Source organism: Seriola aureovittata, chromosome 21 (assembly GCF_021018895.1).
Source record: "Seriola aureovittata isolate HTS-2021-v1 ecotype China chromosome 21, ASM2101889v1, whole genome shotgun sequence".
NCBI lineage: Eukaryota > Metazoa > Chordata > Actinopteri > Carangiformes > Carangidae > Seriola > Seriola aureovittata.
Genome location: NC_079384.1, coordinates 6,530,721 through 6,551,530, shown reverse-complemented (window position 1 = coordinate 6,551,530; position 20,810 = coordinate 6,530,721). Strand labels below are relative to the sequence as shown.

Sequence of the window (20,810 nt, the reverse complement as noted above, 5' to 3'; positions counted from 1 at the left end):
ACTCAATGTTTGCTTGATACCATATTGAATAACAGTAAGTGACAGGATAACAGTGACAGTCATTGACTTCTTGATATTACTAGACTAAGGCAAAAGAAACTAAAGCTACTATGATCAATATTTTTTATTAAAGCAATGGATCAAATGACTATGTGTAATGTCATCAAATGACTATGTGTAATGTGAAAGAGGTCGCTTGTGATGACGAACAGAGAATTATCATTTCATCATGTGTAAATCCCCTCAGCTGTGTTTTAACAGATATCTCTCTTGGTGGAGAGAAAACAGAGCATCAGGGGGCCAGAAACATGACTTCACAATTGATTGCTGATTCTCCTGCAACCATTTGCAAACAAGTTCACCTAAAGGTCACTTAAAGGTCAGAATATGGTTTTACAGATTGTGTCTGTTGCTTTTAAATGGTCACAATACCAGTAAATGCACGTTTCAGAATGTACAAATGATTTGCTTTTAACTCTGCATATGGCAATGTGGTTTGTATGCGATCTATAATGTGCAGTGTAGGATTATATATCCCTTCATTAAATCTGCGTTTGTGTACTGTAACATTTGAACTACCCTCGCAACTCAGTAAACTTGGCTTATTTACACATGACAAGATTGATGATTCGTATTCCCTCAAATGGAGGAAATAAACCGTGGTTTGTTTCTGCTCTGCTAATCTGACTGTACACTACACAGTCAGACATTATAGGCTGTGCTATAGCTAGCAGAAATAGAGCATACCACATGGTACGGTACAGTGGGACTATACCCAGTGGATTTTTACCATAAAGATGCCAAGAATGGAGTAAGCTTGAAATTCCTTCCACCGCTTGACAGCCGTGATCCCCTTCGTTCTTGAAAAAAGACATGTCAGCTGTCTCTGCAGTTAACCCGAACAGTAAATGACATTCCCTTTTAAAATGATTTTTCTGGGGTTCTTGCAGACTCTGTGAGGTAAATGTTCAAGAAAATACACTGTTTATTTTTGCATTCTGCATAAAAGTTGAGTCCCTTTCCCTGTTTTTTGCTTCCATCTCATTTTTTCTCCAAATCTCTCACAGCCTCTTCAACCCTTACTGTTCATTCCCTATCCCCTCTCTCTTTCATTCCCCCTGTCTTTATAACTCCCCCTCCCTCTGTTGTCACTAAGCTGAAGGAGGGAACTGAGAGCAAAGTATGTGGAGTCCCTCCCCAGACACTCCAGTGCTGGTTATTGAGGAGCCGCCACTCTCCAGTCAGGCAAACAGGCACACAGGCACACTGAGCCGGTGTGTCACATCTAATCTCTCATCTTCAACAGTTATAGAAACTTAGATCTGATCAAAGATACAGCCAGCCGTCGTAATCCTGGCAGGCTGCTAAATAGAGAGGGGAGGGAGGGAGGGAGAGGAGATAGGAGATAGGAGTAGTAGGAAAGGGAACTGGGGGGGGAAACATGCCCAATGCTGTAAAGTGGTAAGAGGGAAGGCTGCAGAGAAGTGTGGGCTGGGTTAAACTGGCACTTAAAAAGAAGCTCGCTTTGGCTTCTGTGTATTTCACCAGCAGCCAGGCTGAGAGGCTAAGGAGTGAGCAGTGAAGGAGTAGATGAGACAACAGCTACAGGGGAAAGGTGTACTCTCACTTCATTGGAGAAAGTGTATTTTTAGCCCTTCCTTCTAACTCTTCAACATTCAGCTTTTCTCTTCCACTCTGCCTGTGGTGGAAACTAGCCATGGGCACTGCTGTGGACAGGTTTCTGTGGTCTGTGCTGCTGCTGCTGCCAGTCTCAGGACTCAGTGTGGCTCCGCCATCAAACTGGCTTCCAGGGGAATATTCAAATACCACGGCTGATGCACTGAAGTTCCTCAGTGACTACAACACCACTGCCGAGCAGGTGTTATTCCACAGCGTCTCTGCCAGCTGGAACTACAACACCAACTTAACAGACCACAACTCCAAGCTTCAGGTAGGACAACTCATTGGGCTTCGAGGGTGACGTGTTGGCTGAACCTTTCTGTCATGCTGGTATGATTTTGAGGCCCATTTTGATCCGCTCTTGCCAGTACTGGCACCTCGTCACCGCAAATGCATGCATGGTCAAGGGTTTCTGTGTAGCTGAGCCCTGCATGATTTGGAGATCACCCCTATTCATCTCCCTCCAGAATTACATGCTCAGCTTCCTCCCAGCACAGCCAACTCAGCTTGTGTGTCACTGGAAATATAAAATAGATCTGAATGCCTGTGGTGTGAACGTCTTCAAGTTTTGAATAAATTTCTAGGGGGTCTTTCGTGCTATTATGTTGGCTGTTTATTTGTTTAACTGTCTGTTTTATGATATTTTCTACTTAATACAGTTTCTCCAGATGGATGCACCCGCTATAGCAAGCGGTTTTACACACGCTGATAGTCTTTATGGTCCAACGCTGCAATAACTGCAGTCAATAAAATGCCTCAGTTTTGCAGGAATTTCAAAATGGAGCTTAGAGCAATAGTAAATTGCAATGGTTTTAGAGTTTCATCCCTCCATATGACTGAGGAACATTTGCATAAACACTGAAGATGAGGGAGAGTGGACGCCGGCAATAAAAGTACAGCCAGGCAGGAGGTTGAAGGAGCCAATGAAACTGTAGAGGTGTGAAAGAGTGTTTACTTGCCTTCAGGCGCAGCAGTCGACACACTCATATTCATGGGTATGTGCGAACAGTACAAGCTCACTCAGTCATACGCAGACTCAGGAAAGTAAATTGTCAAATGGACATACTCAGTGCGAAGCCTGGGATTTTTCTTTTCTTTGTGTGCTTGGACAGCTGTCACAGCAGGATTTCACTACACTATCCAGGCTTTGGGAACTAGTCTCCTGATCCACCGAACAGGTGTAAAACCACACCAGTGTCAACAGGGTCAGGCTGCAGAATGTGGTTTGCTCACCACAATGTGTCCAGGATGTAAGCTGAAAGATGAGTAGGGTTATAGTTGCCGTGTATGAACATGATTTTTTTTTTTTTTTTTTTCCTGGACAGTTCAAAGATGGGATCAAAGTGAATCAGAGCACTGAGCTCCATCTGATCTGGCAGTCAGGGACGGGTGGGGGTGAGGGTGGGGGGCATGACCATTCAGCCTGACAGTGATATTTTCTAATGTTGGAATTCAACTTATGCTGCACTGTAAGTAAAATTAGTAAAATAACCTGGCAGTGATGTAGTGCTGGACAGGAATGGAAAAAAAATCATAACACACACAGAAACACACACACAGAAACACACACACACACACACACACACATCTCTTCCTCTTCAGCCCTTGCACCTTCAGAGGTGAGGGTGTAGAGGATCAAAGAGAATGAAGGATCAGTTCACATGCTTCTAATCATGCTGAATAAAAACTGATGAGAGTGGATATCAGTGACCGCTGTCCTTGGAACCTCAGAGTGAAACATCAGCTGCCGTCAAGTGTCCCAACCTGACCTGAGGCTCCATCTTTAATTTTACTGCTTTTCCATGCGACTTTGATTTTGAAATTTCAAGTACTATTAAATCATTTTGGACACATACCAAATACCAAATAATATTGTTTTTTTTTTCAGTTTCAACTATTCCAGATGCAAATATCTTCAAAATAACCCCTTTATATAAATACTAACTTTGATTTACTTACCTTAGAAGCTAACAGTCAAAGAGTGTAATGGGAAAGGAGAACTGGAATAAAGTCCAGATACACACACAGGTTATGTTTATAAAGGGTCAATGAGTAAGTAGAACCGTTAACAGACAAGTTACTGTAACACCGTAACCATCACAACACACATCGCAGCCTGTGTAACGTAAAGACCTCGAGTGAAAGAAATTCAGCTGAAAGGCATTTCAGCCTTATCTTTATTATTTGCTGACGACGTGATTGTCTGATTGGATGGGTGGTTGTAGGGAAAAAAACGATTAGGAAAAAGACAGAGATTGAGAGGAAGTGCACAAAGGTCAGAGTTAATACTTTAGCTCACTGTCACCAGTTTTCCCTCCTGCAGCCTCTTATCTCAGCGAGGGCTGGGGACAGAAAGACAAGAAAGGCTTCAATGAAAACATTAGTGGAATGAAGCTACTGTTTTACCACTTTTAGCAGGATGTGTGATGACAAACTGATACATTGCTCCGGTTACATCAACATTTGGGTGTGTGCAGATATATATATATATATATATATATATATATATATATTGAAGTGAGACTAATTCAGCTTGCTTCAATTTAACATGACATGTAGTGAGGGGGTTGCAACACAATAAAACACCATTTTTATGTCTTGGGTTAAAATACAAAGGTGCAGTATATATGCAGTACACAGCATACAACAGTAGTTCATCATGTTGAATAGGAGCAAATCAATGTGCAGCACATATATAATCCATGCGGTGTTGTATGGCAGCCTTGACTCCATCCATTCTTGCAGCACTGTCATTGTATACTGAAAAGGCGAATATGTCCATGACATTCCAGAGAGAGTGACAAAGGCAGTTTGTTAAAATATGATTCTTGGGCGAGGGTTATTTTGCTGCTCCGTCCTTGGCCCCAATAGATGGATGAACACTTTATCAATCCCAGAAGGAAGACGTTTTGGTGCAGCTGTTAAGAAACAATGAGCCTCAAACTAAGATGTATGGGGGTGGAATAACAAGACTGAAGCTGTATTTTTTTTTTCATAAGAAAATCAAACAGTTGGATAAGGAAAACTTAAGTATTGCACAATTCTGTCCCCAATAAAAAGTCAGAGGATGATCAAATTTCAAAAAGCCTAAATAGCATGGTGATCTGTGTAAGGGGAAAAGGAGAGCGTGAAATTCTCTGCAAAATTTCATGACAATCCATCCAAAATGTGTCAAAAAGTCTGATACTGCTACTCTCCATTCTGCCCACCGTCTACTCTTGATGCAGATCACGATTGCAAAAATGATCGACTACATAGGAAAATATTTTAAATAATAAAATATATATCTTGCCTGCTTTTCTAAAAACATGCTTGAAGGCATGAAGAAGCTAAAATGGCTGTTGCTACATATCCATTGCCGCCTCATGACAGCTCTTTGTTTCTTTACTGTTATTGCAGAAGTGGAGCAATTCAATATATCACTGTCATTCGCTTCCTCCTCCTCTCACCTTTAGATACAAGCATCCCTTGAAGAGCAGGCGTTCTCTGAAGCCTGGGGTTTAAAGGCCAAGCAGGTCTTCACTCGGGAGCTTCTCGATTCTCTCCCCGACCCCAAACACAAGAAGCTGATGGAAAAGATCATGACACTGGGAACGGCCAATCTGCCCCTGAAAGAGAGAGAGGAGGTTTGTTTTATATCTTCTAATGGAAAATTGGCTGTGAGTTCTTGTAATTGTGTCTTTGTCTTTTGAGCACCAAAGAATAACTTCCAATCTCTTTTCTTGCAGTATAACACCATTCTCAGCACCATGGATAATATTTATTCAACCGCCAAGGTGCATCCAGAACCAAACATAAGCTGGAGCCTTGAACCTCGTAAGTAAATATATACTGACTACTCAGTTTGTGGCTGAAAATGCATGCATTATATGACACAGATGTTTTGGTGTTCATTGGAAGAAACAGGAACAGAGCAACATTGAGGTATATTATATAAACAACAATGTGGAGGGGAAGTCTAAGAACAATTATAAGTGGTTAAGATCTTATCGGCTCTTGGAAAGTAACAGGATGGGCAAAATGACTTTAGAGAGGTCTCCACAGGAAATGTTAAGGATGTGCCCGTGAGTGTTGAGTAAAAAGCTATAGAAACATCATCAGTAGCTTTTAACGCTACAGCCATGTATTGTGAACAATGGCCTCCTGTGCTTTGTCAGCAACCTTCCGCCAGACATAATTATGAGAAAATATTTGCCAACACACACAGTACAACGATTAAAGCAAAAACCATTAATACCACTGGAAATAAATGCTCATTAAACATAAGATTATTTACTGTTATCATGGTGAAATCTACATAATAACTATTGGTTTCGTAATCTAGGAAACACCCTGGAACAGGATTACTCAAACTATCTGGCACATCCCTTCACCTGGAGAGCACTGCTGTCATTAAAAATAACAAACCAAATGTTTCCCCACCAGTCCAAATATCTAATGTGTCTTCAGCTCTCACCTTCATTTCCCTTGCTGGCATTTTGAAGACAAATGTTGTTTTACATGAGGCCTACATGAATATGGAGTTGCCATAACTCAAAGCTTATCTCTTGGATAATGTGTCTGTTTGGGCACTTTCCTGCTGATAGAGCACAGAGTCATCTAAACACCAATGTCTCTGAATTGTTTGAGGAAAACCTTGACACCTATTGTTTGTGCTCCTTGATATTTCATAACCTTTATGACTGAGGGTGGGTTGCATTTCTTTTTCATTTGGCAGATCTCACAGATATCATGGCTAACTCCAGGAGCTACAAGAGGCTGCTGTACGTCTGGGAGGGCTGGCACAATGCGTCAGGCGTACCTCTCAAGCAGCACTACCCCAAGTTTGTGGAGCTCAGCAACAAAGCGTCTCAAGCTGATGGTAAGAACTTTCTCGTGACTTTTGTAATTGAGAGCACAAGGTTAATAATGCCTACAAATATTTCATTCATTTGATTAGAATGACATAATGAAAGAATGAGGAGAGTCCAGGAGTAGAAATTAAATGAAAAAAACCTTAACATTTTGTCCTGTTTAGGATTTGCCGACACTGGAGCTGACTGGCGGTCTTGGTATGAGACTGAGACCTTTGAGGAGGATTTGGAGAAACTCTACAGAACCATTGAGCCTCTTTACCAGAACCTGCATGCCTTTGTGCGCCGCCAGCTCTACAAACAGTACGGTCCCAAGTACATCAACCTGAAAGGACCTATCCCTGCCCACCTACTAGGTACAAAAGAACATTTTATGTTGCTACCTGCCATGCATTACATATAAGGGGTATATTATTATTATTGCTAGGTAGGAGTGGTCAGAAAAGGGGATTATGTATTTTATCTTTTTTTGCAAAAGGTACTGGAGTCTGTTTCACTGTTACTGTTTGTTTTGGTCTTTTTGATGGGGTGGGGGGCAGATTTATATTTTATATCACCCTTCTCTTGCAAAATGGTTACATGAAAAAGGCCCCGTGTGTGTCATAGATGTATTTTGCAATATGCAAAAGACAAAAATCATGATTCTTTATCAGGGCTTTGTTTGCTAGTTGCTGTGTCAGTTTTAACAAACACCAAATCCTTGTAGCTAATAGCGAACATTCATGTGAAGAGTGCACCATTTCTCCCAGCTCAAAGTAGCCGTCACTTTATGGCGCATTGTTATCTGCAACAGACCTACCTCGCATATGTCTCCAGTTCATTTTTCATTGCAGATGCCCAGAGAGGAAAGAAGAAAAAGATACTTTCAAAGACATATTGTGAATGACAGCTTCGTTAAGGAATTTGTTGGCCGCAGAGCGTAGCGAATCGGAGTATTTTACCAACTTGGAACCGGATCCAGTAGTTGTGTTTTTTTCAAGTCAAGTCAAGTGGAAGGTCCAAACTAAACATTATTAACTTTGGCAAGGGTAATGCCTTTTCAAAAAGTCAACGATAAGATTCAGCCCTCCTCTTCACCCCAGGAATTTTCATACAATCCCCAGCATAAACAGCCATTATTTAATGAGGGCCTCAAACACACCAGGGACAATACAACTATTAAGATGCGGACACACCAGGGCACGTAGCTCTGCGTGCTTATCTCTTTACCATGAATGAACATGCTGCATGTAGGCATTTCCTATAGTGCTTGATGTGTGCAATGTCCCATAACAAGTCAGAATTGTTGCTTAAGTGTGTTTTCTTCCTCACTCTCAGGAAATATGTGGGCCCAGACCTGGAACAATATTTATGGTATGATGATCCCATTTCCTAACAAACCCAACATGGATGTGACTGATGAAATGGTCAGACAAGTAAGTGTGTTGGAAAGATTTCATGCTACTGGGATGGGATGTTATATGGGGGGGGGGGGGGGGGGGGGGGGTGAATTGAAAAAAAAAAAGCCAACATAAATCAGAAAACCTCATGAATCCAACTCTTTCTGTTTTTAGGTGATTATAGTTTTGTTAGAGGGCACTGAGGTCAAACATCTGATTGTTTCCTCTTCACAGGGCTACAACGCCACACGAATGTTTCATGTAGCCGAGGAGTTCTTCACCTCTCTAGGTTTAGAGCCGATGCCTCAGGAGTTCTGGGATGAGTCGATGCTGGAGAAGCCCGAAGGCCGAGAGGTGGTGTGCCATGCGTCTGCCTGGGACTTTTACAACCGCAAGGACTTCAGGTAAAATCTATTAATGCAGCTGCAAGTCAATTATTTAGCGAGTTAGAGTGACACTTCATTCAAAGCACAAGCGTTGCACAAACATACAAAGTAAATAAATATATATAAATATAATACAAATATATTGTGATTATTGTACACTGAAGATAAAAATCTTTGAATCATGTAGGACTCATACATGTAGCTGTTTTACTTAAAAGGGATTAAAAAAATTTACAGGCAGTGACTATAAAGATCCTTGAAATGAATCTGAATGTTGTTAAAGTTATTAATCACATATTAATGAATATATTGATGTTTGATCCTCTGTAGGATCAAGCAATGCACCACAGTGACAATGGAGCAGCTCTTCACCGTACACCATGAGATGGGGCACATCCAGTATTACCTGCAGTACAAGGACAAGCCTGTGGGCTACCGTCGTGGAGCCAACCCCGGCTTCCACGAGGCTATTGGCGATGTTTTGTCTCTGTCCGTTTCCACACCCAAACATCTGCATACCATTAAACTGCTGGAATCTGTGGTCTCTGACGAAGGTAAAGAGAATAAGACAGACATAAATACCCTCTCACAGAACCGAATGATGACTTCTTAAATATTTATGAACAAATGTTTCAAAAATAAAATCTTGATTTTTTTTTTTTTCCATCAGAAACTGATATCAACTACCTGTTGAAGATGGCTCTGGAGAAGATCGCCTTCCTTCCCTTTGGCTACCTCATCGACCAGTGGAGGTGGGGTGTGTTCAGTGGACGCACTCCTCCAGAGCGGTACAACTCCGAGTGGTGGTACCTCAGGTGGGCTTTCACACACAGGATTAATACACTTACAAAACATTTCACATATTTTTTGGACACACACATATTTCACTTCCTGAAAGTTTGATGAGATCAAAACCACTCTCATGTCTATACAGTAAATATGAAGCTGCACATCCTGAAGTTTCAGACCAACATGATCATTCACTGGGATCTGTGTTTATATCCACCTGATGAATTTAAGTCCAGTATTCACTCTCTGTTCCACTATGTTCACCAGCTAGTTGCTAACTGTCTCTGTCTGCTTGTTTACTGCTGAGCAGGCAGTAAACAAGTGGGTTTTTAGAGCTTTTTTTTGTGCTGAAAACAGCTGCAACAGTAAAACAGTAAAAACAAAAGTATGAGAGCTGCGAGAGTGAAATAAAACACAATTGAAGGCTGGACCGATTAAAAGACTTGAAACGCACCATTAAGCTCGGCTGATAACAAAAGGATACTGAGCGGGGAGTGTTTGTGAGGTTAGGGAGTCCCTGCCCTAAAGGTTAGCTGCTCTTACAGTAGAAAACAGTGGTTGTGCTGGCTAGCATTCAGACTGTTTGAGTGAGAGTGTGTGTGTGTGTGTGTGTTTGTGTGATGTGAGCTGCTGCTGGAAAAAGAGCACGCATACCCAGCTGACACTTAAACTTAATAAGATGAAAAAGGCATTAAAGGCTGAGTGACTTTCCAGAACTTATGTCTTATGTAACCTCATGCCAATGTTTCTTTTTTTTTTTAAAGGACAAAATATCAAGGCATCTGCCAACCCACCGGACGTACAGAGGAACACTTTGATCCTGGCGCAAAATACCACATCCCTGGAAACACGCCATACATTAGGTAGCATCAGCCACACCACTGTGAAGATGAAGGGATAACGACAATTAGCTTTGGCTATTGATATTTTTGTGACATGTATTTGTATTTTCCTAGCTGTCTGATTAACGTTGCAGACTTGTCACAAAGTGCTGTAAAGCAGAGGATCAAAGACATACTGCAACAGCTTTAAAATTTCAAATCCCATTAAATGGAGCCAGTGCATGTATATAAAGTATGTAATAGTGGAGGGAATTAGTATGCAAGAATGCCCAGTGAGCTGGGGATTAATGTACTGTGTGCTGTAATTTGGACTGAATCCCTGGCATTGGAGTGTGGTTTTTAACAATACAGTCACACCACAATAGCAGGAAGCTTGTTGCAGAGGCAGGGTGGGCTTGTAAGAAAATAATCTAACCCCTTTTTTCTTAGAAGTGTGGGGGAGGACACTTAATTAGACACACATTTAGTTAAACTGACAAACACTTTCTTATGATTTAAACATTTCAGTAATTCTAGTCAGTGTATAGAAGTTTGGAAATTTTTAATAGCCATAAAAAAGTAGAGGACAAAAAACTAATTTCATTTACTTGGCTGTAACAATCAGCTGTTTTTGATCTTTTATAAGATGTCCTCTGCTTGTATACTTTTTGTGTTGCTTCTAGATCTTCTAACCACGTCTCATTATATATTTTTTTTTGTACTTTTGATCAAATATTCTGAAGTAATACTATAGTAAATGTGACGCACTGATGAGATGACAATCTTTCCTCTGTAGGTATTTTGTCAGCTTCATCCTGCAGTTCCAGTTTCATGAAAAACTATGCCAAGCAGCCAACCACACCGGTCCTCTGCACACATGCGACATCTACCGCTCCACAGAAGCAGGCGCTATTTTGAAGTATGTAATCTTGCTGGACCTCTTTTCTGCACAGTAATGGTTTATGGAAGCAATAAAGGTGTGAAACAATTTCCTTCTACCTTCTCCAGGAAAGTTCTCCAGGCTGGCTCTTCCAAACCTTGGCCTGTTGTGCTCCAGGAGGCTATTGGCACCAACAAGATGGATGCAAGCTCGCTGATGAAATACTTTGACCCCATCATTCAGTGGCTGAAAAAGCAAAATGTAAATGAGACCTTGGGATGGCCTGACTTCAACTGGGTCCCACCCGTCCCTGAGGGCTACCCTGGAGATATTGGTAAGAGCAAATGTGGACATAACAGAGAGTTGTGGTCAAAATGAATGGTAAACAAACAGCAGAATATCAAGAGAAGAAAGCAAAATTGGCAAGAATATTTTTTTCCCCTAAGATGTTGGTTCCAAGCTTTTCTCTGCACGTACACAAACAGAAAAATCCCCAATGCCTAAAATCATGACAACCTCTGGTGTTTACACATTATATTATATATATTGTATATTATTATTATGAATCACACATCACAATTCAGCTAAAATGTGATAGTATTTTTCAGAATACAAAGTACATGACTTTTTTGACAGTATGTATCCTGCGTTCGAGCTGAAATTCTCCTTCTCGTTTACCCAGACAAGAATACAGATGAGCTCGATGCAAAGAAGTTTCTGGACGAGTACAACAGTACAGCTGAGGGGGTGTGGAACGCCTACACCGAGGCGTCCTGGAAGTACAACACTGACATCAATGAAGCCAATAAGCAGGAAATGGTGAGACCCTCTGACTGACCGACTTCACTGAGATCACCATAATATTGTTCGAGCATCATCTGTCATCATCAAACGTGAAGGGCTGCACCTTATATTGATTTTTTTTGCATTAAATCAGTAAATCAATAAAATGATTGCTTAATCAAAAATGTGTCAATGAATGAATAATAGGTTGAGTCAGTGAGTCACTAATCGACCCATGTATGCATGTTTCTACCTATTTAACTAAACCTATGTAAATCTCTGTATCTTAAACCTGTCCATCCATCCATCCATCCACCCATCCAATCACTCTGCTTCCATTGACACATAATGTAAAAAGAGGAAAATTAAAAGAGTTTTCATTATTCCTCTCTAGCTTAAGAAAAACCTGGAGATGTCAGCCCACACCTTGAAGTACGGACAGAAGGCCCGTCAGTACGACACTACTGACTTCCAGGACCCCTCGGTCAAACGCATCATCAAAAAACTCAGCGACATCGAGCGGGCCGCACTGCCCACGACACAGCTGGAAGAGGTGAGGACGAAATGGTTTTAGTTTTATAAATCTTAATTCAAGTCTGAACTGCTCTGGGGGCAGGAATAGTTTTATTGGTTGTGCTGCATCACAAGGAGAAATCCTAAATTATTCTTCCAAGACAGTAATAGACAGAAAACCACATAGGTCATTGTGGATGCTACGGGGACACAGAAAACACAATACTACAATGACAGCGTAGAACAAAGATGGAACAACTTTCTGGGAACCTGTAAAATTCATTATTAGAGGGAAATTTGTGTGTGGCATTTGCTCACACTCACTTTAGCTAGCTAACATAATCTAGCTAACAAGAAAAATGGCGGCTAACCCAGAATACACAAAGTTAGATCTTGCAGGTATATTCAGAAATGAACGGTGTCTCAGACCATGAACATGCAGCATGGCTGAGCTTCACTCATGCTAGCAACAATAGCATGTATGAAATTCCTGCTGTTTGAAATTCTTGACATCAAATATAAGAGGCTGGACATATTCCAGATGTCTTTACAAATTTATAACAGATGCCGGAAGTGTATGCAGGAATAACTTCAAGCATTTTAAGACATCTTGATGCATTTTCCATCAACATCAACTAAAAGGCATATAGCCTGTCTAGAGAAGCCAATCAAACTAGTCCAACATTATAGGCTGTAGACTTTTCAAGGCCATTAATGCTATTATATTTTTCTTCTTTGCATTTTGATTAAAGCTCCGTGGCTATCAACTTAGGTTAATTCTTGGCTAACGTGCTGTGATTAAACTCCATCCAATGAAGTACAATATGAATATAGTACAGAGACCTCATTTAAAGGTGTTAAATATACTGTAAGCACAAGAGGGACAAATACTTTGGGCTTGTTTTGGAACCTGAAGGTTCCAAGTTCGAGGAGCACCTTACAAGAGCCAGCTGCTGAGAATTTATTTGATTGTGTGTACGTGTTATGCTTTTTGCCAACTTTTTTGGGAGTTGAGAAAGAGCTCCAGGAGCTGTGCAGATGGGAATGCAGTGCAGCATAACACAAAGCAGTTTAGTTGATGTCAAACAAATTTAAGCCAATTCAAGGCTGCTCCATTCAAAATCCTGTAGCCATGAGCAAAATGCAGACATTATCAACATATGAACTGTCAATATATTCCTGTTGCTTTCACATGCTCTTACCCTTGTCAGTCCAACTGAGCAGCTGTAGAAAGTGCCTGTAGAAATACAAAAAAACAGAGGATTGCTGGTGGTTTCATTGTGATCTAATGCACGGTGGACGCCTTTACCTTTTCAGTACAACACTCTCCTGTCCAACATGGAGACCAAGTACAGTGTGGCTGAGGTCTGCAGAGATAACGGGACATGCCACCCTCTGGATCCAGGTAAAACTGTGGAATATATGCCAATCTAATATGAGGAGTTAAATGAATAAATTGAATAATGAAGCAAATACAACATATGAGCAAACAGTGCAGTAACTGCTTAATACTTACCATAGTTAATGGTAAAGTATTGTTAGATTATTGGTAAGTGATGAATGGATTTACATTTAGTTAGCATTAAATAATTGAATAACTTTAATAGGTGCAATAACTATCATCTTGCGCTAAGTATTTAACAAGACAAAATGAAACATCAAATGAAAGACAGTGTACAGAAGGTAAGTTGGTATAATAAATGAATGTGCTGTGTTTCAGATCTCCAGAAGATCATGGCAGAGTCCAGGGATTATGATGAATTATTATTTGCCTGGAAAGGATGGAGAGATGCTGCTGGAAAAGTACTTCGTCAGGATTACAAGAGATATGTTGAACTGGCCAACAAAGCAGCCACACTAAATGGTATGACCTTAAATGGATTATTGTAAATCCACCTTCTCTCCGATCACTTTTGCTTGAAAAATGCATCAAGCTCAGCCTTGATTTTAATCTCATTTCTCAGAATCAGAGCTTTTATGAAGGTGAAGATAATCTGATTGGTCAATTTAAACTGGTATAGCCAATGAGCCACTTTTGACACTGTTCCATCAGTACTTACTAACAATGGCAAGTGGCTGACTTTTTAGTTTTAGCCACACAGAGTTGACATTTTGCTCACACTAATTTGTTTTCTTATCGAAAGTTAGATGAGAAGATTGATATCACTTTCATGTCTGTAAAAATAAAACCACTACAAGAAACTGCATGGTTAGCTTAGCTTAGCATAAAGACTGGAAACTGAGGGAAACAGCTAGAGTAGCTCTGTCCAGTGGTTACAAAATGTACCTACCAGTACCTCTACAGCTAATTAACAAGTTGTACCTTGTTCATTTCAAAACACACAAAAACCAAAGTTTTTTGCCGTTTTACAGGTGGTTATGTGCTAGATTATTTCTTGGTCAGGACCAGTAACTCCCTGGAATCTCCGCTGTTTATTATTTTCATTATTTTAATTAAGTACTTAATTATTTAAAATAAATTACAATTGCTTTGCAATGCATTGCCTGCATTACAAACTTCATTGAGAAACTACTCCTCACTGTTGGCTCTTTACCCCTGGTACTCTCTGTAGGTCACTCTGACAATGGGGCTTTCTGGCGCTCCTTGTATGAAACCCCTACCTTTGAGCAAGACCTGGAGAGCCTGTGGAAGGAGCTGGAACCTCTCTATCAGAACGTACATGCCTATGTTCGCAGGGCTTTGTACAAAAAGTATGGTCCCAAGTACATCAACCTTAAGGGACCCATTCCTGCTCACTTGCTGGGTAAGTAACAAGGACAGATTCTTAAAGAGCTGCAGCTTTTTGTGCTGGATTTCATTTAACTACACTTTGTGTATGTAGCCGGCCTGGCGCTTCCAACTTGCCATGAGCTCTGCATTGTGTCGGTGTATGTCAAAAGATGCAAGGAGGACAACTGTTTTCTTGCCAGCCAGGGGGGAAGATTTATTCTTGCGGGCAGTGTGTCACACAATAATATCAGTACAGCAACTTCTCACGACCAGGTTTCCTAAATGCACACCTCTCCTCAGCGCAGCTCATACTACTACATTTACTACTTTCTTTTACATCAATAAGCAAAATACATCATGTTTGATCATATAGTTCCAATTTACAATATTCCTCAAAAAAGTATCCTCTCACCCACCAGCATCAATTTCATAAAATGTTTTAAAAAATATATGAACATACATTAAAACATACATTATATCATACCTAAATTATCGATACAGATCCAATTTACCAGGTTTCTACATACACACCTTTAAAAGGAGAAAAGGAGAGAGCGGTGAACCGCATGAGAAACCATCTCCGAGCTCCATTAGCTTAGCTTGATATCGAGAAACTAGCATGCTACCAAAAAATGCTGTACATGATAAAAGTACATAAACACACTTATATATATAAACAACTATTATAACAACAAGGACCAGTGTTTATGACTTGTATATACTGAAATTCATGTCTGTGTTGAGCTCTCTTACCACGTTTTTACACGATACTGACAAGAGCACTAGTGTTAGTGTCTTACCTGACGGCGACTGAGGAGAACAGCGCGAGCGGACAGGAAGTGACACGGTCAAAATGTCAAAGGTCACGCAACAAAAGTATAATTACCAAAATAAAAGCTCCCCAAAAGACACATAAAAAGAAATATATACAAGGAAAATAATAAATTCTGCACAGTAACGTATTTTTGGTGAAATATAAACCTATTACATAAATACATGGGAAATTTGGTTTTCAGGACTTTCAGGCTGAGGTCACTTCAGCCAGTATTTCAATCTGGAATGCAAAGGATTCTAACACTACAGCCAAAACTCTTCTTTTATGCGGGAGCATACCCCATTAATATTCTGTCTTTGGCTGTTGATGCATCTGGGTTTAGACAGGATTTAATTTGCTTTCAGAGGCGTCAAGCGTGAGATTGTGTGTGACAGCTCCACACGGTTAGAGATTGGATTGACTCACTGTCACAAATCCCACTTGGTTAAACACTGGCAGAGCAGAAGATGATTTGCCCCCATAACTTTTTAGACTTAGAAATATGACATATGTATGCTGTCTTGTGTCGTTTCAGGCAACATGTGGGCACAGACGTGGTCTGGCATAATGGATTTGGTCATGCCCTTCCCAAGCGCAACACAGGTTGACGCCACGCCAGCTATGGTGGCAAAGGTGAATGAACACATAAACCAGCTGTTACATCTGCACACATGAATACACAGACACACACAAAAAACACACACTCTTACTTCATATACCACTCACATTGCAGCTTTAGAAGGGCCAGCATCAGGTAATTTCAGTAAAAATAAGACTTGGATGTGGGCCAAAGTGGAGGCTCAAACAGAATGATGAATACAGAGGATGAATGATGGTAAACACAGAGGATTTTAATTGCACTAAATTAAAGCAGCAAAAAGCAGCAGTCATCCATAACTACGTGAAGTATACATAATGCATGAAGATGTTAAACATTGTACATATTTTTAGGGGGGACCATATGTTTCCTTCTGTCCTTTTAGAAGTAAAATTTGTTTACACTCTGTGCCGTCATCTATTTTATAGATGTAGCTGTTGCTTTCTCCACATGTGGAATATCTCACTGTCTGACAAACTTGCCACAAACATCTTCACTGATGTTCTATTTTATCTCCGCACAGAACTGGAACGCCACCGTAATGTTCCAGGAGTCAGACAGGTTTTTCACCTCTCTCGGGTTGAAGCCAATGCCAGAGGAGTTCTGGCAGAAGTCCATGCTAGTGAAGCCGTCTGACGGACGCCAGGTGGTGTGTCATGCCTCGGCATGGGACTTCTACAACCGAAAAGACTTCAGGTTAATCCTCAGTTTCCATTGTACTGAACCTAACTGATTGGTAGTTTATCATTGTTGCTCTGACAGTTTTATTGATTTTCTTGGATTTGATAAGTGATAAATGTATTACTTTGTATTCAGTAGCATTAAGTGTATGGAAGCCAGCAAGGTGTAAGATGTCTGGGTTCTTTGCTGTAATTATTATTTTGTCTCCAGGATCAAACAATGCACTGTTGTGACTATGGATGACCTGATCACGGTGCACCATGAGATGGGCCACGTCCAGTACTTCCTGCAGTACAAAGACCAGCCTGTGTCCTTCCGTGATGGAGCCAACCCCGGATTCCATGAGGCCATCGGTGATGTACTGGCGCTTTCTGTGTCCACGCCCAAACATTTGCAGAGCATCGGCCTCTTGGACAAAGTTGAGGCCAACGCCGGTGGGTGACCCTGACCATGACATGGTTCTGTAGAAGCATGTAGTGTTATAACAGTATTTAGCTCATGGTTTCTGTGTTTCTGTCCCTTCCTCCAGAGAGTGAAATCAACTTCCTGATGAGCATGGCGCTTGACAAGATCGCCTTCCTACCTTTTGGCTACCTGATGGACCAGTGGAGATGGAAGGTATTTGATGGACGCATCCCACAGGACGAGTACAATAAAGAGTGGTGGAACCTCAGGTAAAGTTCATCAGCACTTTTATGATTACCATGTACAATATTTATTATTTAAAGTTAATGAGCAAGTGATTGATTGTATAATAATTCCTTGAATTTGTAAGCGATTTTACTGAAATAACAATCAGATTAAACTCTTCTTTTTCTTTGTATTGCAGAATGAAGTATCAGGGACTGTGTCCACCTGTAGTCCGCACTGAGGATGACTTCGACCCCGGTGCAAAGTTCCACATCCCTGCTAATGTGCCTTACGTCAGGTAAATTTTCCTGATTTGGCAGAACAAACAGCTTTCCTGATAATTAAGCACAGACAGCCTGTTAACTTCGTCAAGACACTCTAATCAACTATGGGTAGATAAGATAAATATGTAGCGGAACATAATGTGCACTTAGTCACGTGGCTGAAAAAATAATCATTTGCCATTAAGTATCAGCTTGTTTTATCTGCCGGCATTGAAGCCAAGTTATGACAGTTTGTCTTTGTTGATCTTCAATCAGGTACTTTGTCAGCTTCATCGTCCAATTCCAGTTCCACAAGGCTCTGTGTGAGGCTGCTAACCATGTTGGGCCTCTCCATACCTGCGATATCTACAAATCTACAGACGCTGGGAAGCTGCTGGGGTTAGTACACACACACCTACCAAAACACTAATAGTCTTTACACAAAAAAATATATATTTTATGTAACATCCATAACTCATGATGCATTTGTGACATGAAAAACATCACAACAATAAAATATCAACTCTCTTCAACATTAAACATGATTTCCAGTATATATATATATATATATATATATATATTTATATATATACTGGAAATGACCTAGGATGTTTTTTTTTTTTGGTCAATAAAGAACAGACATGGTTGTAACACTAACAGCAGAAAGATTATAGTGTCTGTAAGTGCAGGCAGCGGGTGAAGAAAACATGCCTCATGCCATGTGTGTAATTATCTCTACAACACACTCTTGCTACTGATCCTCGTCTCCCCTGACCTCCTCTCTGACCTGTGTTGTTGTCTGCAGTGACGTGATGAAGCTGGGCTTCAGTAAGCCCTGGCCCGAGGCGATGACCATGATCACCGGCCAGCCCAAAATGAGTGCCCAGCCACTCATGCAGTATTTCCAACCTCTCATTGACTGGCTTGAGAAAGAGAACAACAAGAACAACGATATTCGCGGGTGGCCTGAGTACGACTGGAAACCTTCAAGTACGTCCAATACATTCGAGATATGCACATACTTTAATACAGACACATGCATGTAGACAAGGCTATTCGCTTGAGGTTTGTGTTCAATACATTTTCCAATCTTCAAGCCAAATGTTTTTTGAACTCCTTCCTATAAAGAAAATGCACATTAGCTTCTCACAGGGGCATTCATTTTGTTTTTCTCCTCTGCTGCGTCTTACAGTGAAACCAATCTCCTGCTCCTCTTGTTTTACTGATGAGATCCTGCTGAAAGGATGTTTACAAATTAGATTGATGAGGGTCTTAGCGAGAGAGTGAGAGAGAGAGCCTGGAAGAGATAGTGAGAAAACGAGAACAGAGCTGTTGTTGGTGAGATCAAGAAAGAAATATAGACTTTAGATGTAAAAATGAATTAATAAGGGTGGAAATAATATAAAGGAGGAAAAAGAAGGTGACGTTTTGTTTCTTTACACTAAAAGGGAGCCCTACCTTTGTGATGTGGAATTAATAACAGTACAGAAACTTTTTAGACACATATTTTAAGATTATTTTGTGAGTGTCAGCATCAACAGTTTTATGCAATGAGCCTCATATTTAGAGATTTGAGATTTAGACATGTTAATTTCTAACGCCATCTGTAGGTAGGAAGAGTAATATCTTGTGTCAATTTTATACTTTTATCAGGCAATAAGTATTCAAACTTGCACTTTTTGTGTTTTTAGCTGCTGTTCATTTGTTTGAGGTTTTACATCATAAAGCTACAAAAGTGTTTTCTGTTGAAGAGTACAGAAGTCATATTAGTCTGAGTGGCGTTGTGTGTCCTCTATCCTCCTCCTGGGACTTTGCAGACAAAGTGGGGACAAAATGTAAAAAAAAAAAAAAATGGCGGTGTGATGCATAGGCCAGAAGAAAAGATCAGAGAAAGTTTGTTTTTCATTGTGGGTTCTTTGGTGTTAAATATTTGGATTATAAACTTGGGTTTTACTGAAGTGATTTACGTGTTGGTATCTGGCACTGTGAAGCTTACGTCATTGTCATGTTAAAAAAAAAAGAAAATAAGCCACAGACTGAATTTTATGTCACATCCACTGATGTTCAGTTCTCATAAATAAAATTATTTAGCTGACAGGTGGTGGAGTTCAAAACGTAAAAACCTCAAAACACACACACACACACATTGATGTGTAGATGTAATACTCATTGCCTGCAGGTGGCACATGTGTGAAACTGCAGCGTTTGTTTTCTCTCCAGTAGGTGGCGATATAAAAAATATCTCCTTCTGCGTTCCTTGTGAATCGTTGTGGCTTTTACTTTCTTTCCACAAATGTGGAACGGCTCTGAAAATTACTGAACAGCTCCCCCTTGTGGAGAAGTTGCAGCTTGCTAATTGTGAATGAGTGAGTTTCTGTGTGAAAAACAATCTATTTACTCAGTATTTCATGTTTGTGTCCAGCTACAGGTGAAGTTAAAGCTAATAAAGTGGACTTCCTGGGTATGAGTGTGGACAGCTCAGCTGCCTTAGCTGGCCAGTGGGTCCTGTTGGTCATCGGCCTGGTCCTCTTGCTCGCCACCATCCTGTTGGCCTACAAGTACAGGAAGTCAAGAAGGCCTGAAAAGTCCTTATCCACGATGGAGCTCAAGCAAAAGGACTAATCGACAGTGACGGCTAAAGGGCTAAAGTAAGGCCGGACTTACTGTAGCTAACACAGTACCAACCTCAATGTGAACATCAGTGTTTTTGTGTACTGTACTGTACATCTGATCAAATTTGCTTTTCTCTTTGGTCTGCCTCCCTATCTAGTCTTGTATATTTATTGTATACTCTTGGAGTCAAATTATTATTTTTTGCCTATGCAAAAGAACATTGCTATTTTGTAATTTATTTGTTATATTTGAATGTTTAGGGAGACAATGTTTTAAAATGAATGTAAAGCCGTTAATTGTGTAAGCATTTTTTAATATTTTGATTTTGTTCCTTTTTTTGTTGAATCCTGCATTTCTACAATAAAGACATTAAATATGTATTCTGCCTTTGTGTTC

General features: G+C 40.4%; 1 protein-coding gene and 1 long non-coding RNA gene across 2 annotated transcripts; one reads left to right on the top strand and one right to left on the bottom strand.

Annotated features, from left to right (window-relative positions):
- The first annotated feature begins 1,423 nt into the window (after positions 1-1,423).
- Positions 1,424-20,792, top strand: ace (angiotensin I converting enzyme (peptidyl-dipeptidase A) 1). Its single transcript, XM_056365265.1, has 25 exons — positions 1,424-1,951; positions 5,136-5,306; positions 5,409-5,496; positions 6,398-6,541; positions 6,698-6,889; positions 7,851-7,948; positions 8,147-8,316; positions 8,629-8,852; positions 8,969-9,113; positions 9,852-9,950; positions 10,705-10,827; positions 10,917-11,122; positions 11,471-11,607; positions 11,966-12,124; positions 13,402-13,489; positions 13,805-13,948; positions 14,658-14,849; positions 16,165-16,262; positions 16,751-16,923; positions 17,119-17,342; positions 17,438-17,582; positions 17,738-17,836; positions 18,078-18,200; positions 18,607-18,791; positions 20,224-20,792. The coding sequence occupies exons 1-25, from the start codon at positions 1,718-1,720 to the stop codon at positions 20,421-20,423; spliced, it is 3,861 nt and encodes a 1,286-aa protein (XP_056221240.1). The 5' UTR covers positions 1,424-1,717; the 3' UTR covers positions 20,424-20,792.
- LOC130161939 (uncharacterized) lies at positions 3,733-13,490 on the bottom strand. Its single transcript, XR_008826204.1, has 8 exons — positions 13,394-13,490; positions 10,908-11,034; positions 9,882-9,968; positions 8,986-9,118; positions 8,705-8,843; positions 8,194-8,335; positions 5,130-5,288; positions 3,733-4,598 (listed from the first exon to the last, which is right to left on the bottom strand). It is a non-coding gene; the product is annotated as an uncharacterized LOC130161939 (long non-coding RNA).
- Positions 20,793-20,810: the final 18 nt, after the last annotated feature.